Below are 15,675 nucleotides of genomic sequence, written 5' to 3' on the forward strand. Positions count from 1 at the left end.
TATTACGAGTTATATCCCTTCTATGTCCCTCCTATTAACCAATCAGATTTCATCTCTCATATCACTTGCATTTGCTTCAAACAAAATGGTGGCGTACAGTCAAGACAATCTGATCGCTGATCAAGATCTATATTGTAATAAAATGGGTCTTACCCCGCATCAAGTGCATCAAATCACTTGAGCAGCTTGATTAAAAACATGAAACGACACCCAGTTGGCAGTACACATGCTTTGTAAATCCTGCTGACAACTGAAATCAGCATGTTAAGTTCCATGTTGTTTACAAACCGAATGTCTAGTTCCTTTCTGATTGGACTATGCACAGACTCGTTAGTCCGGCCAAAATGTAACTCCGGAATTCCAGCCTAGTTCGGTAAAGGTGGAAACTGGACTTTTATAGTCAGTTAACTCCCTTGCCTCGGGAAGATGATCACATTTTTCCCAACAATGAAGCATTGTGATTTCATATCACTTCATTTGACCAATCAGCAGTGAGAATCGCTAAACTGCACATTCAAATATTTTGAAGCTCTTACTCTCAGTTGTTTTATGTATATGATAGCCATGTAGTATGTCAAATTCTGAAAAATGATCATTTTTCCCCAGAGAATTAGGTAACTTGAAAGCAGCGAGAAGTCGTTTTAACCAGTCTCTGTCGCTGGACCCCAACCACAGCCTGTCCCTGCAGCTACAGGGGAGCATGATGTACCACAGCGGAGACTCCCACGCCGCCCTCAACGACTTCAACGTCAGTACAGCAGCGTCACAAATGTAGTTGTTGTCACATGGGCCATAGAGCACTCCAATAGATGCTTAAGTGTACCCTTTGGAAACTAAGTGTTCAACAAGAAGAATGCTTTTGAACCATTTTCAAACATCAAACTGCCCTTTGTCAAAGGGAAGCTACTCTAAACCTAGTCTATGAGATGTCACGGCCACAGTCAGACGTTGTTGACAGTCGGTCTGTCCTGTCATAACGTTAAGCAGTGTAGTCAGATGTACACACAGCGACAAAACAAAACAAGGTAACAATTGAAACATATTTCGGGCCAAATCCAACTAATTTAATTTGTGGAGAAGGTTTCAAGCCGCAGAGGTCTACAAGCACAGATTGGCTACAGATCCCGCTTGGCTAGGCCTCGTGCCCTCGCAAAATTGTTTCTCCAAAGTTGCCAAAACTTATAAAATGCCTTCGCTACGTCACAGTTAGACACTGATTTTCAGTATATTAGACTGTTATTTTGATAATGATAGCAATTATCTCTGTAGTTTATCCAGATTCCCGATGGTTAATTCTGACTCGATCGCCGAATGACAAGGGGGACGCCATGTTTGTTTATAAACAGTGAAAGTAGTCCCTACTTGACCTTTGATATTTGCATCTCTATCCGCATATGACCCCAACGGACATCGTTTTTATCCATTGGCTTTATCCTGCCGAGAAACCTACCCATTATATGATAAATGTAAATGTTCACATGGAAGATATCTTGTGTGTTCATCTCATGTAATGACCAAACAATAATGTCATTTCTACAGATGGTTGAGACATTGGGGAAAATATAAAAAGTGTTCAAGTGACAACAACTGTTTAATGTCATCATGCCATTGTTCCAAAGTATAAATGAGACATCGACTGAAAATTTTGTTTCACTAGCAATGTCATTAAAATCAGATCTTAGTTCTCACTACCGCTAAACAAAGATCTGATGACATCCCATTACCGGTCACGCCAGACCGACCTTCCATGAACTTTGACTTACCAATGGATTGACCACGCTTCAAAACATTTTGAGAAATTCTCGATTACAAATTTGAAACCTGAACAAAAGAACATTCTGGAATGGCTAATAGATTAAAGATAAAGCTTGCATGATTAGAAATAACATTCCAACTGTCACTTTCATAATCTGGTAAGCAACGCTCTGATTAGTCGGATGAAAGGTCATTCTGACGTGACCCCTAATGGGATGTCTTCAGATCTTTGTTTAGCAGTAGCGAGAACTAAGATCTGATTTTAATGAGATTGGTTTCACTAGCAAAACATTGTGTTAACACACATGGAAAGCGGACGCTCTTGCCTCGGGAAGATGGCACCTTAGTGACCACGACAAGTTTTGGTTCAGGGCTAGCGGACGCTCTTGCCTCAGGAAGATGGTACCTTAGTGACCACGACAGGTTTTGGTTCAGGGCTAGTGGACGCTTTTGCCTCAGGAAGATGGTACCTTTGTGACCACGACAGGTTTTGGTTCAGGGCTAGCGGACGCTCTTGCCTCGGGAAGATGGCACCTTAGTGACCACGACAAGTTTTGGTTCAGGGCTAGTGGATGCTCTTGCCTCGGCAAGATGGCACCTTAGTGACCATGACAAGTTTTTGTTCAGGGCTAGTGGACGCCTTTGCCACCTTAGTGGCACCTTAGTTACCACAACAAGTTTTTGGTTCAGGGCTAGTGGATGCTCTTGCCTCGGGAAGATATCACCTTAGTGACCATGACAAGTTTTGGTTCAGGGCTAGTGGACGCTCTTGCCTCGGGAAGATGGCACCTTAGTGACCATGACAAGTTTTGGTTCAGGGCTAGTGGACGCTCTTGCCTCCTTAGTGGCACCTTAGTGACCATGACAAGTTTTGGTTCAGGGCTAGTGGACTCCCTTGCCTCGGGAAGATGGCACCTTAGTGACCACGACAAGTTTTGGTTCAATTATCATTGTGCACATATTTTTCTGTTTCAGAAATGTTTAGAAATCGACTCGGAAAACGTTCACTGCCAATATATGCAAGGCCTGGCCTACTTAGCTATGGGCAAGTTTTACGAAGGGGTCAAAGCGTCCACAAAAGTAGGTACCCACGCATTTCATGTCCCTACATTCGCAGTGAGATCTGTGCTTGATATTACTGCAAACATGCCATAGTGTCGCTGGTCTGTGGGGACTATATGACTCATTTGGTAAACAGTTGTGGTTGGACTATTTCCTATAATTGAACCCATCTCCTTCCTAACAGAATTCCTGAGCCAAGTATCCTCTGTGTTTACCAGTAATCAAAATAATTACACTCATACTCTGTTTTAAATCTCATTAAACTCACATCATTGCACTCACTACTGCTTCACTAAGTATAGCAGTAGCAAGCACTAAGGTCTGATTTTAAAGACATTGACTCAATTTATATTTAACACAAAAGAAAAGTTGTTTATTTTTTATAATGCTTACCATTTATTTGGGGGAAATATATCTTTTGATTAAACCTATTAATCTTTATAAATGTACAGACTAAAAAAAAGAAAATCGCCATATTTTGCCTTCTTTCTTTATTTGATGAACTAAAAGAATATTCATGGTCCTACGAATTAGAATACAAAGAAATATGTCAGGGTGATCGTAAGTCCCCATCTTCCAGAGCCAAGGGCGTTAACTATAAAAGTACAGTTTTCACCCTTGAACTCGGCTGGAATTACGGATTTTGTTGGAATAACAAGTTTATGTGTAGTCAAATCAAAAACACGTAATGAACTAGACATCCGGTTCGTAAACAGCATGGATTTCAACCTGCAGATTTCCGTCAACAACAGAATTTGCAAATCTTTCCTTGTATTTATTTAAGGTGCTCAAATGATTTTTATGCACTTCGTGGGGGTAAGACCCAATATAGATCTTGATTATTGATCAGATCATCTGGACTGTGTGCAGCCATTTTGTTTGAAGGAAATACAAGTGATATGTGAGATGAAATCTGATTGGTTAATAGCAGGGATGTAGAAGGGCTATCACTCGTAATAGCCACTGGTGGCGCTACGATCGAGTCTGGAAATTTTCAACCTGGTTCGATAAGGGTGGAAACTGGACTCTTACAGTCTAGTTAACGCCCTTGCCTGGAGAAGATGGTAAGTTCCATACTTTAACATAGACTTGCAACATTCTATGATCGCTTTGTGGAACAGGGCTTTGGTAGTTTACATGGGGTTGGCATGTTAGTATTGTTATTTCCTAATCATGATTGTTGATCAAGCATTGGCTAATTTGTGATCTGTTAATGCTGATCGATGGCAGTATTTTGGAAGTGTTAACGTTTTTGTATTCTCCACTTTCAGGTGATGATAAAAAGCTCAGGATCTATAAAAATGTCACCAGAGTTCATAAAAGCTCATTACCTCAGGGGTACGTGAGACTTAATTAATCCTATGGCTACATCTGTTATATGTTGTTTCTTGGCAATTAACAACCACCTCTGTGGTCTAGTGGATAGATCGTCTACCAGAAAGCAGAACGTCGGTTCAAACCCCCGGCTGTGTCAAACCAAAAGACGTTAAAAGATGGAACTTGTTGTTTCCCTGCCTGGTGTTCAGCATTTAGGGGATAAAACAAGGACGGGTAGACCCGGAGTCAGTATACTGTGTCTGAGTGGGGTATCCACATTTAACCATGGAATGATATCTCAGTGGGCTCACACTATAAAACAGACTGGACTAGTACAAGTGCAATAACTTTGAACTCTATGGCAAACCTCATTTCACCTCATCTAGGCTGTTTCAGTAATGCCGAAGATCCGGGTTCGATTCCCGACATGGGTACAATGTGTGAAGCCCGCCGTGATATTGCTGGAATATTGCTTAAAGCGGCGTAAAACCATACTCACTCACTCTTAATTTTCGGTACAGGCAAGCAAATCCTTTAGAAAAGGATGTCTGACTTCTATAAGCCAAAAACAAAGGAAAATAGAAATACCAGTATTGAGAATAATCATTTTTACCCCGTCTTTTAAGTCACATCTTTCAATCAATGACGTAAGAATATCTGTTAGTTATATCAAACATGGTAAAATGCTACCTGTGTGATGTTACAGAATATGGTCGATATTTACATTCCAAGTTGGACGTGAACCTGGACCAACTTCAACCGGAGTACGATCTGGGAGATGAATTCCAGGATCACTGGGTTAAAACATTGCCATTTACATTTACGGTACGTCATATGTGGTACCATGGTTGTTTGAGAGATTGTTAAAAAATGACAGTTTTACCATATACTTGTGCAGAAATTAACAGGTTCTGTATTTAAGTTTAATACCTAGTAACTATAATGAATCAATCCCAGACGGTCACCCTCTATATTAACGTCATCTAGGCTTATACGGTCGAATCACTCAAAACCAGATCTCCATCAGTATGAGGACAAATGTACGGTCTTGAATTGACACAGCCTTTATTCCATTCCAGTGTCAAGTCCGTTAGTCTCTGTGTTTCTCATTGTCATTATATTGTCAATGGATGATGTCTTCATATAGTTCTCGAGGGCACAGGTGTTATTTAAGGCGCCCTAATTCGTTATGTGGAGTTGCGTCCCTTGAGAATGCCAGAAACCTATCATTGTGGGATGTGGGTTTAAATCCTGGTTCGCTCCGATTATGTTTCTAGGTTTGTCAGCACCATACCCGTGCTCATGGGTTTCACCGAAGTGGTAAACGTCTGAGACCTCCATCACTTCCGTCTTTCCTCCCACATTATGCTGACACCATGTAACACTCACTCACTCACTCACTCACTCACTCACTCACTCACTCACTCACAGATATTTAACAGGATCTTGGTGAGTATTCTGAACCCCTGTTTTGCACTGTTTGCAAACCCTACTCTCGAGCTCATGAACTCATTCACTGTTTCCAGAAACCATATCAAGAGCAGCCAGGGTTACAGCCCGACATCAGGTCAGTAGTTTACAAATCACATCAGGATGATCCATTTCCATCTTCTATGTATACCGACCTGTGAAGATCCAGGTTAGAATAGGTCTTCAGCAGCCATAAAAGGCAACTATGTTTGTCGTAAGCAGCAACTAACTGGATCGGGTGATCAGGCTCGCTGACTTGGTCAATGCATGTCATCGTATCCCAATTGCCTGAATCGATGCTCATGATGTCAGTCACTGGATTGTCTGGTCCAGACTCGATTATTTACAGACCGCTGTCATATAGCTTGAATATTGCTGTGTGCGGCGTTGATCCATGCAATTGGGATCAATGACATGCATCAACCAAGTCAGCGAGTCTGACCACCCAATCCCGTTAGTCGCCTCTTACGACAAACATAATCACCCTTTACGGCAAGCATGGGTTGCTGAAGACCTATTCTACCCCGCCCCGGATCTTCACAGGCCAGGTACATAGTAATCTGGTAGATGATTTTGTCTTAATTTTGTCATATGCATCAAAATGTGTGTGTGACATTTACCATGAAGTTTGTGTATTGCTCTGTGAACATGTCTTCACTAATGCCCTCCTACCCCCCCACTAGAGACGTCACGCCCCAGACCCTGTCCAGCTACCCACCACAAGCACAGACCCTGCTGTGCCGGGCGGAGAAGATCGGCTGGTCCATGCAGGTCAACTCAGATGGATTTACACCCAATAAAAGACTCAATCTTGCCATGGGGCTTGCCTCTATACACATAGCACAACATTTTGAGGTATGTTGGACAAACAATATTCTTAATTTCCACTTTAATTTCTTAATTTATATTCCAAACGTTACACATTGTTCCATTTTCTGGAAAACAGGTCATAAAGTTTATCTAAATCTATACCCAATAATAATAATCATCATCATCATCATCATCATCATCATCATCATCATCATCATCGTCCACTTATAAAATGCATAACTCCATACACCTTGTAGGCTCGAAGCACTGCATTATCATCACCCCAGTCAAAGGACTGTGTACTTGATTGGGAACAAGTCATAGTACAAAGATTGCATTGTGGAGCAAGGCCCTGGGTCCCGTTCCACAAAGCGATCGTAACTACAATCAATCTTAAAGACTTACGTCGATTTTAAAATCGTCTTAGCCAAAGTTTATGCCAGTTCCACAAAGCGATCTTAGGGCGATTGTAACAAGTGCCCCGTCTGTGGCTCCAGTGACACAGGCGAATCCCACTTGTCGATAAAAATCGTGCTTCACATTATGTTAATTGTACAAGATCAAAACGGATATTATTGATAGATTGCAAATGGCGTCTACAGTCGGGTGAAACACCCAGGACACACTGGACTTCACAGTCCTGTAAAGGTCAAAACTCAACGAAACAAACACTCTTGCTTAAATATCTCAAAGTCATGAGTAACTTCATTTCTGGGGACAGGGAATGTGAACGCTGGGTTGCTGGTGTTATGGACGGAGAGACAGCTTCGAGAAGTTTCAAGAGGGCAGGGCGTGGCATACGATATCACACATACAGTTCATCGTCAGATAACGTATCCAGCTGCCGGGTGCAGTCGCTAAACCCACTTTCTATGTGTAAGACACGGTCCATTTCCTTGCACATCATAATAAAAGTCGCCATCTTTGTTGTAATGGTACAATATTTAAGATCGATTTTAACAATCCTAAGTTGGTCCGGGGCAACTTAGCATTTTGATCTTAACTTACAACTCTCTTAGTTAAGATTGCTTTCTGGAATGGGTGGCCGATCGTAACTAAAATTTAAGATCGCGTACTTAGTGAGTTACAATCAACTTAGCCCTAAGATCGCTTTGTGGACCGGGACCCAGGATAAATCATATTGTTGAGCTTTGTCGCTTCATTTTTGCATTCAGATATTTGTTTTCTCTTTATGCTTCAGATGAAATGGAAAAGTTATAAAAATACAAAAGGAAGTGGAGGTATGTATAGAGATAAGACATTTGTTTTGATTTGCATGAGTCATTAAATCATATTCTCAAATTTCTTGAGGTTTTCATGTGAAGTATTCATGGAAAATATAACAAGTTCTGTCTGATACCTGGATCTGCCATTATTCATAGCTACAGATGCATGTCCGCAGGTTTGTGATTCAAGATCATCACAACAAAAACAGTGTGCATATTTAAGTGCTCAACGATTTTCGATCAGATTTTAGGAATTGTTGCCATGGCAACCTTATTGTAATGTCATTTTTTTAAAATCATTTCTCAGCTGTTTTGTCATGTCTATAGAAATTGTGTGATATTCAGGGAATAAGATTTCTGAATATTCATTTATGTGCCTCAACTTTGAACTTTATATACCACTCTTTTTGCTGTAGCAACCATGTTGAAGATATAATTTTGGTAGAATGTTGCAAATGTTCAAGAATATTCAGATAAGCTTAACAGACTCATGGTACATTGGTGGGCACTATTTCCTGTGTTGAGTTGCCTCCCTTAGGTCTGCCAGGAACCTATGTTTGTTGGCTGAATCCAAGATTCACCCTAATTATGTTTCTAGGATTGCTCGTGCTTCACCAAAGTGGTTAACGTCTAAGACGCTTCGCTTCGAGCTTTGCTCTGACATTAAGCTGACATCCATGTATAGATATAACTGAAATACTGTTCAAAGCAGCGTTAAACCAACGCACTCATTTGGAAAGTGGATGAGATCATATCCTGAAATCTCCCCCCAAATGTGCTTCACCAAAATGATAATTGTCCAAGACCTGCATCACTTTGGGCTTTCTCCCACATTAACTGAAATCTGTGTAAATCCGTCTCACCCCACTCACTCATCTTCTTGCAATGTAACCCTAGTCAATGTCACAGAAAGGCCTTTAAGCTGGAGGGAGGTATTTGGAATAGCAGTGCAATATCGTCGCCTAGCCGACCCAGAACAGCCAGTATTGTGGGTGTCATCCCTCCCCGATCACCTCACAACAGAAGGGCATCGGACAGACATCACATTTATAAGGTGGGCCCAAAGCTTCATGTGTCTTCAATCAGCTATACAGAATTGAAAGGAGAAAGTTTGTTCAAAAAAATTCATCTCACTGTAATATGGTGACACTGTCAGTAGTAGACTGGTCATTCTGTCATAAGGTTGTTTATAAAAAAGAATTATATAACTAATATATATATTTTTCCTCCTCCTGGTGTGTTCTGAATGAATAAGGGCCTCCGGATTCCTATTTTGTAACTTTCTGGGAACAATGTTTCAAATTATTTTTGGATCCATTTTATTTTTTAAATTCAATCTGTTATGATAAATGGGAACTGCTCCAGTCTATATACTATGGTAGGATGGGTGTTTGATAAAGCTGTTCCCTATACCTTGTGTTTGTTTTGCAGGGGATCAGTAGCTAACCTAAAAGTAATGCAGTATTTTGACCTGGTGTTTAAACTGGCCAAGACAATGCTAGAACACTATTCAGGGTAAGAACATTGGAATCCATAATAAATTAATCATTAGATTGTCATCCCTGCCTGTATGTGGAGCAACCACACCTCAAATTGTTTTGTTGGTCCCAAGTACCTTCAGATGAAGAGAGCGCCTCCGTGGTCTAGTGGTAGAGCGTCCGATTGAGAGCGGAAGGTCCGGGGTTCGATCCCCGACTGCGTCATACCAAAAGACGTTAAAAGATGGTACTTGTTGTTACCCTGTCTGGCGCTCGGCATTAAGGGGCTAAAACAAGGACTGGTTGGCTCGGAGTCAGTATACTATGTCTGAGTGGGGTATTCATGTTAAACTGCGGCATGGTATCTCAGTGAGCTAGCATTATAAATCGGCATCAGTTCGGACTAGTACAAGCAGCCACACAAACACACACACGTACATGCACGTCGCTATATAAGTGCAATAATCGTGTACGCGACGTTAAACCCCATTTCACCTCACCACCTCAGATGAAATTTGGCTCATGTGTTTCCTTTTTTTGATGAGCATTAACAGTTAAAACAAGGACTTAGCTTGGAGTCAGTATACACATGTACTGTGTCCGAGTGGGTTATCCATGTTTACCTGCAGGATAGTATTTCAGAGGGCCAGCACTGAAAAAAACAGCAAAACTGGACTATTACATGTAGCCAGACACATATGCATGCACATCACTATGTAAGTGAAATTATCCCAAGTTCACCTCAACTAAACTCAACTTCATAAAATGTTTATGTCTATGTGAAAACTACGGAAGCCTTTTAGGGCCATTTGTTTTTTTAATTTTTTTCGATACTATCTTGAAATTTCAAGATAATAAGTTTAAATTTCGAGATAAGTTGAAATTTCAAGATGCTAAGTTGAAATTTCAAGATACTATAGAAAAAAATAAAAAAAACAAATGGCCCTAAAAGGCTTCCATAGAAAACCTACTTGAAGCTTTTAATTTCGGATTTTCTGTCCCAAGTGAATGAATGCAGTAAATCCCTCATCAAATGCCTGGCAGTTACACCATTCATTTACTTGGGGCAGGTAGTCAATAACTCCTCATACCTCCTTCATTATTCTGTAATAATTAGACAACACAAAATGGTACAACAAATTCTAATCCTGTTCTGATACGGTAAATGATCAACATTACATTATTGATGCACTACTTCATCAACAGGATTATGTTGCAATTGTTACACAGATGAATTTTAGTTATCTCGAAGTGTTCGTTGTCTTGTAATAATGGTCAATCAGAGATGGACAATCCTGGATCCCACTATTAACCATCTTCGATGTTAGCAGTTTGAGGGATGTTGTTTCAGGGAGGGTGTGGTGTCCTATGCAGATGTTAACAGTTTGAGGGATGTTGTTTCAGGGAGGGTGTGGTGTCCTATGCAGATGTTAACAGTTTGAGAGATGTTGTTTCAGGGAGGGTGCAGTGTCCTATGCAGATGTTAACAGTTTGAGGGATGTTGTTTCAGGGAGGGTGTTGTGTCCTATGTAGATGTTAACAGTTTGAGGGATGTTGTTTCAGGGAGGGTGCAGTGTCCTATGCAGATGTTAACAGTTTGAGGGATGTTGTTTCAGGGAGGGTGCAGTGTCCTATGTAGATTTTAACAGTTTGAGGGATGTTGTTTCAGGGAGGGTGTGGTGTCCTATGTAGATGTTAACAGTTTGAGGGATGTTGTTTCAGGGAGGGTGTTGTGTCCTATACAGATGTTAACAGTTTGAGGGATGTTGTTTCAGGGAGGGTGCAGTGTCCAATGTAGATGTTAACAGTTTGAGGGATGTTGTTTCAGGGAGGGTGTTGTGTCCTATACAGATGTTAACAGTTTGAGGGATGTTGTTTCAGGGAGGGTGTGGTGTCCTATGCAGATGTTAACAGTTTGAGGGATGTTGTTTCAGGGAGGGTGCAGTGTCCTATGCAGATGTAAATAGTTTGAGGGATGTTGTTTCAGGGAGGGTGTGGTGTCCTATGCAGATGTTAACAGTTTGAGGGATGTTGTTTCAGGGAGGGTGCAGTGTCCTATACAGATGTTAACAGTTTGAGGGATGTTGTTTCAGGGAGGGTGCAGTGTCCTATGCAGATGTAAACAGTTTGAGGGATGTTGTTTCAGGGAGGGTGTGGTGTCCTATGTAGATGTTAACAGTTTGAGGGATGTTGTTTCAGGGATGTTGTTTCAGGGAGGGTGTGGTGTCCTATGCAGATGTTAACAGTTTGAGGGATGTTGTTTCAGGGAGGGTGTGGTGTCCTATGTAGATGTTAACAGTTTGAGGGATGTTGTTTCAGGGAGGGTGTGGTGTCCTATACAGATGTTAACAGTTTGAGGGATGTTGTTTCAGGGAGGGTGCGGTGTCCTATGCAGATGTTAACAGTTTGAGGGATGTTGTTTCAGGGAGGGTGTTGTGTCCTATGTAGATGTTAACAGTTTGAGGGATGTTGTTTCAGGGAGGGTGTGGTGTCCTATGCAGATGTTAACAGTTTGAGGGATGTTGTTTCAGGGAGGGTGCGGTGTCCTATGCAGATGTTAACAGTTTGAGGGATGTTGTTTCAGGGAGGGTGTTGTGTCCTATGTAGATGTTAACAGTTTGAGGGATGTTGTTTCAGGGAGGGTGTGGTGTCCTATGCAGATGTTAACAGTTTGAGGGATGTTGTTTCAGGGAGGGTGCGGTGTCCTATGCAGATGTTAACAGTTTGAGGGATGTTGTTTCAGGGAGGGTGTGGTGTCCTATGCAGATATTAACAGTTTGAGGAATGTTGTTTCAGGGAGGGTGCGGTGTCCTATGCTAACCTGAAGGAAGACATCAGGAAGGCCCAGTCATGCGAGGATCTTCTTTCAGTAGCCAGGGTAAGAAGGAGTAACTTGAAGCTGTGATGGCTTGTACAGTTGTAGCATCAATAAAGCCTCTTACCAAACATTACTTCCTCAACCCTCAACCCATTTAGTGTTTCGGGGGGGAGCAGGGGTTCACCCACAATTTGTGTTTCCATCAAGACAGCCTGTGATGAGTTATGCATTGTATTTAGCATGGGGTAGAAACTAAAGGCAAAATTATTTATGCTTATATTTTCTGAAACAAACCAATTTTCAACTTCAGACGTTGTGAGCTGTATTGAGCCAAAATTTGTCACAGTGAAAGGTTTCCAGTATCACAATCGGAAGTTCAATATGGCAGTCAAGTGGCCATCTTTGATTTCTTTTTATACCCACAAATAGTTTTGTTAAGGCGGTAAATGTATTTATTGTTTTCAAGGTATCTCAAGGGCAAACGAATACAGCTTTTGATCAATAAAGATAGGGTCTTGTAAAGTTTAGAATTGTTTTGCCATTTTTGTAGTCTGCTTTTTTTTGCACAGAAGAGAAAGATCAACCCGCATGGGTTTCTTGTGTCGACACAAGTTCCCAGTATGACAAAGACTAAAGAGGAGGATCGGTTAGACGGCGCCATGCTGATACTGACAGAGGACTTGTGAGTAGAGTCACAGTGTTGTTCATAAGCAGTACTGGCACACTGGTAGTTTATCTACTGGGTTATTGTTCTGTGGACATAGTTGTGTCATTAACTTCTTGAAACATTGGTCTAAGATATGGTGGGTTATTTTCAGAAATGGCAAGATTGTGTTTGCTCTGAACGTAGCCAATACCCAAGAGCGAATGACGATGTACTCGTCGGAGATGGACTACGTTTTTACACAAATACAGGACGAGATCAGGAAGACAGGCCTCAGCAAAATAACTGTAAGTGTTGTTGGGGAGGGGCGCAGTGTGACTTGCTTGCGCGCGTGAGTGCGTGCGTGCGCGCATGCGTGCGTGCTCGCGTGCACTCACTTACTCTGTACTGCATCTGTTGTCAGTTATCTAATAACCCATACCTCGTACTGTTGCAGGACATTGACCAGATACTCAACCTGATTGTCTCCCTGGTGTACTACTTTTACAACCTCATGCCCCTCACCCGAGGCTCCAGGTATGTCACATGTGTCTTACTCCTACCTCACCCGAGGCTCCAGGTATGTCCCTAGTGTCTTACTTCTACCTCACCCGAGGCTCCAGGTGTGTCCCTATGTACTACTTCTACCTCACCCAAGGCTCCAGGTATGTCCCTAGTGTCTTACTTCTACCTCACCCAAGGCTCCAGGTATGTCCCTAGTGTCTTACCTCTACATCACCCAAGGCTCCAGGTCTGTCCCTAGTGTCTTACTTCTACCTCACCCAAGGCTCCAGGTATGTCCCTATGTACTACTTCTACCTCACCCAAGGCTCCAGGTGTGTCCCTAGTGTCTTACTTCTACCTCACCCGAGGCTCCAGGTATGTCCCTATGTACTACTTCTACCTCACCCGAGGCTCCAGGTATGTCCCTAGTGTCTTACTTCTACCTCACCCAAGGCTCCAGGTATGTCCCTATGTACTACTTCTACCTCACCCGAGGCTCCAGATATGTCCCTATGTACAACTTCTACCTCACCCAAGGCTCCAGGTATGTCCCTAGTGTCTTACTTCTACCTCACCCGAGGCTCCAGGTATGTCCCTAGTGTCTTACTTCTACCTCACCCAAGGCTCCAGGTATGTCCCTATGTACTACTTCTACCTCACCCGAGGCTCCAGGTATGTCCCTAGTGTCTTACTTCTACCTCACCCGAGGCTCCAGGTATGTCCCTAGTGTCTTACTTCTACCTCACCCGAGGCTCCAGGTGTGTCCCTAGTGTCTTACTTCTACCTCACCCAAGGCTCCAGGTGTGTCCCTATGTCTTACTTCTACCGAGGCTCCAGGTATGTCCCTAGTGTCTTACTTCTACCGAGGCTCCAGGTATGTCCCTATGTACTACTTCTACCTCACCCAAGGCTCCAGGTATGTCCCTAGTGTCTTACTTCTACCTCACCAGAGGCTCCAGGTATGTCCCTAGTGTCTTACTTCTACCTCACCCGAGGCTCCAGGTGTGTCCCTAGTGTCTTACTTCTACCTCACCCAAGGCTCCAGGTGTGTCCCTATGTACTACTTCTACCTCACCCAAGGCTCCAGGTATGTCCCTAGTGTCTTACTTCTACCGAGGCTCCAGGTATGTCCCTATGTACTACTTCTACCTCACCCAAGGCTCCAGGTATGTCCCTAGTGTCTTACTTCTACCTCACCAGAGGCTCCAGGTATGTCCCTATGTACTACTTCTACCTCACCCAAGGCTCCAGGTGTGTCCCTAGTGTCTTACTTCTACCTCACCCAAGGCTCCAGGTGTGTCCCTAGTGTCTTACTTCTACCTCACCCAAGGCTCCAGGTATGTCCCTAGTGTCTTACTTCTACCTCACCCGAGGCTCCAGGTATGTCCCTAGTGTCTTACTTCTACCTCACCCGAGGCTCCAGGTGTGTCCATAGTGTCTTACTTCTACCTCACCCAAGACTCCAGGTGTGTCCCTATGTACTACTTCTACCTCACCCAAGGCTCCAGGTATGTCCCTAGTGTCTTACTTCTACCGAGGCTCCAGGTATGTCCCTATGTACTACTTCTACCTCACCCAAGGCTCCAGGTATGTCCCTAGTGTCTTACTTCTACCTCACCCGAGGCTCCAGGTATGTCCCTATGTACTACTTCTACCTCACCCAAGGCTCCAGGTGTGTCCCTAGTGTCTTACTTCTACCTCACCCAAGGCTCCAGGTGTGTCCCTAGTGTCTTACTTCTACCTCACCCAAGGCTCCAGGTATGTCCCTAGTGTCTTACTTCTACCTCACCCGAGGCTCCAGGTATGTCCCTATGTACTACTTCTACCTCACCCAAGGCTCCAGGTGTGTCCCTAGTGTTTTACTTCTACCTCACCCGAGGCTCCAGGTATGTCCCTAGTGTCTTACTTCTACCTCACCCGAGGCTCCAGGTCTGTCCCTAGTGTCTTACCTCTACCTCACCCAAGGCTCCAGGTATGTCCCTAGTGTCTTACTTCTACCTCACCCGAGGCTCCAGGTGTGTCCCTAGTGTCTTACCTCTACCTCACCCGAGGCTCCAGGTATGTCCCTAGTGTCTTACTTCTACCTCACCCGAGGCTCCAGGTGTGTCCCTAGTGTCTTACTTCTACCTCACCCAAGGCTCCAGGTGTGTCCCTATGTACTACTTCTACCTCACCCAAGGCTCCAGGTGTGTCCCTATGTACTACTTCTACCTCACCCAAGGCTCCAGGTATGTCCCTAGTGTCTTACTTCTACCTCACCCAAGGCTCCAGGTATGTCCCTATGTACTACTTCTACCTCACCCAAGGCTCCAGGTATGTCCCTAGTGTCTTACTTCTACCTCACCCGAGGCTCCAGGTGTGTCCCTAGTGTCTTACTTCTACCTCACCCAAGGCTCCAGGTATGTCCCTAGTGTCTTACTTCTACCTCACCCAAGGCTCCAGGTATGTCCCTAGTGTCTTACTTCTACCTCACCCAAGGCTCCAGGTATGTCCCACGTGTACTACTTCTACCTCACCCAAGGCTCCAGGTGTGTCCCTAGTGTCTTACTTCTACCTCACCCAAGGCTCCAGGTGTGTCCCTAGTGTCTTACT

At 43.3% G+C, this 15,675-nt stretch overlaps 1 protein-coding gene across 2 annotated transcripts in view; it reads left to right on the forward strand.

Annotated features, from left to right (window-relative positions):
• LOC139443015 (tetratricopeptide repeat protein 13-like) overlaps positions 1-15,675 on the forward strand; it is a 32,539-nt gene that overhangs the window by 13,387 nt on the left and 3,477 nt on the right. The window contains exons 10-22 of one of the 2 annotated variants that reach the window (XM_071223938.1): positions 607-748; positions 2,731-2,835; positions 4,089-4,155; positions 4,841-4,959; positions 5,661-5,701; positions 6,288-6,459; positions 7,616-7,655; positions 8,538-8,694; positions 9,072-9,155; positions 11,915-11,996; positions 12,506-12,618; positions 12,755-12,887; positions 13,037-13,116. In XM_071223938.1, the coding sequence (XP_071080039.1) occupies positions 607-748; positions 2,731-2,835; positions 4,089-4,155; positions 4,841-4,959; positions 5,661-5,701; positions 6,288-6,459; positions 7,616-7,655; positions 8,538-8,694; positions 9,072-9,155; positions 11,915-11,996; positions 12,506-12,618; positions 12,755-12,887; positions 13,037-13,116 (1,335 nt within the window). The remainder of the gene's footprint in view (positions 1-606; positions 749-2,730; positions 2,836-4,088; positions 4,156-4,840; positions 4,960-5,660; positions 5,702-6,287; positions 6,460-7,615; positions 7,656-8,537; positions 8,695-9,071; positions 9,156-11,914; positions 11,997-12,505; positions 12,619-12,754; positions 12,888-13,036; positions 13,117-15,675) is intronic. The other variant, XM_071223939.1, reaches the window with a different exon arrangement.

This window comes from Haliotis cracherodii, unplaced genomic scaffold (assembly GCF_022045235.1).
Source record: "Haliotis cracherodii isolate W230 unplaced genomic scaffold, xgHalCrac1.p SCAF_5, whole genome shotgun sequence".
Taxonomy (NCBI): Eukaryota; Metazoa; Mollusca; class Gastropoda; order Lepetellida; family Haliotidae; genus Haliotis; species Haliotis cracherodii.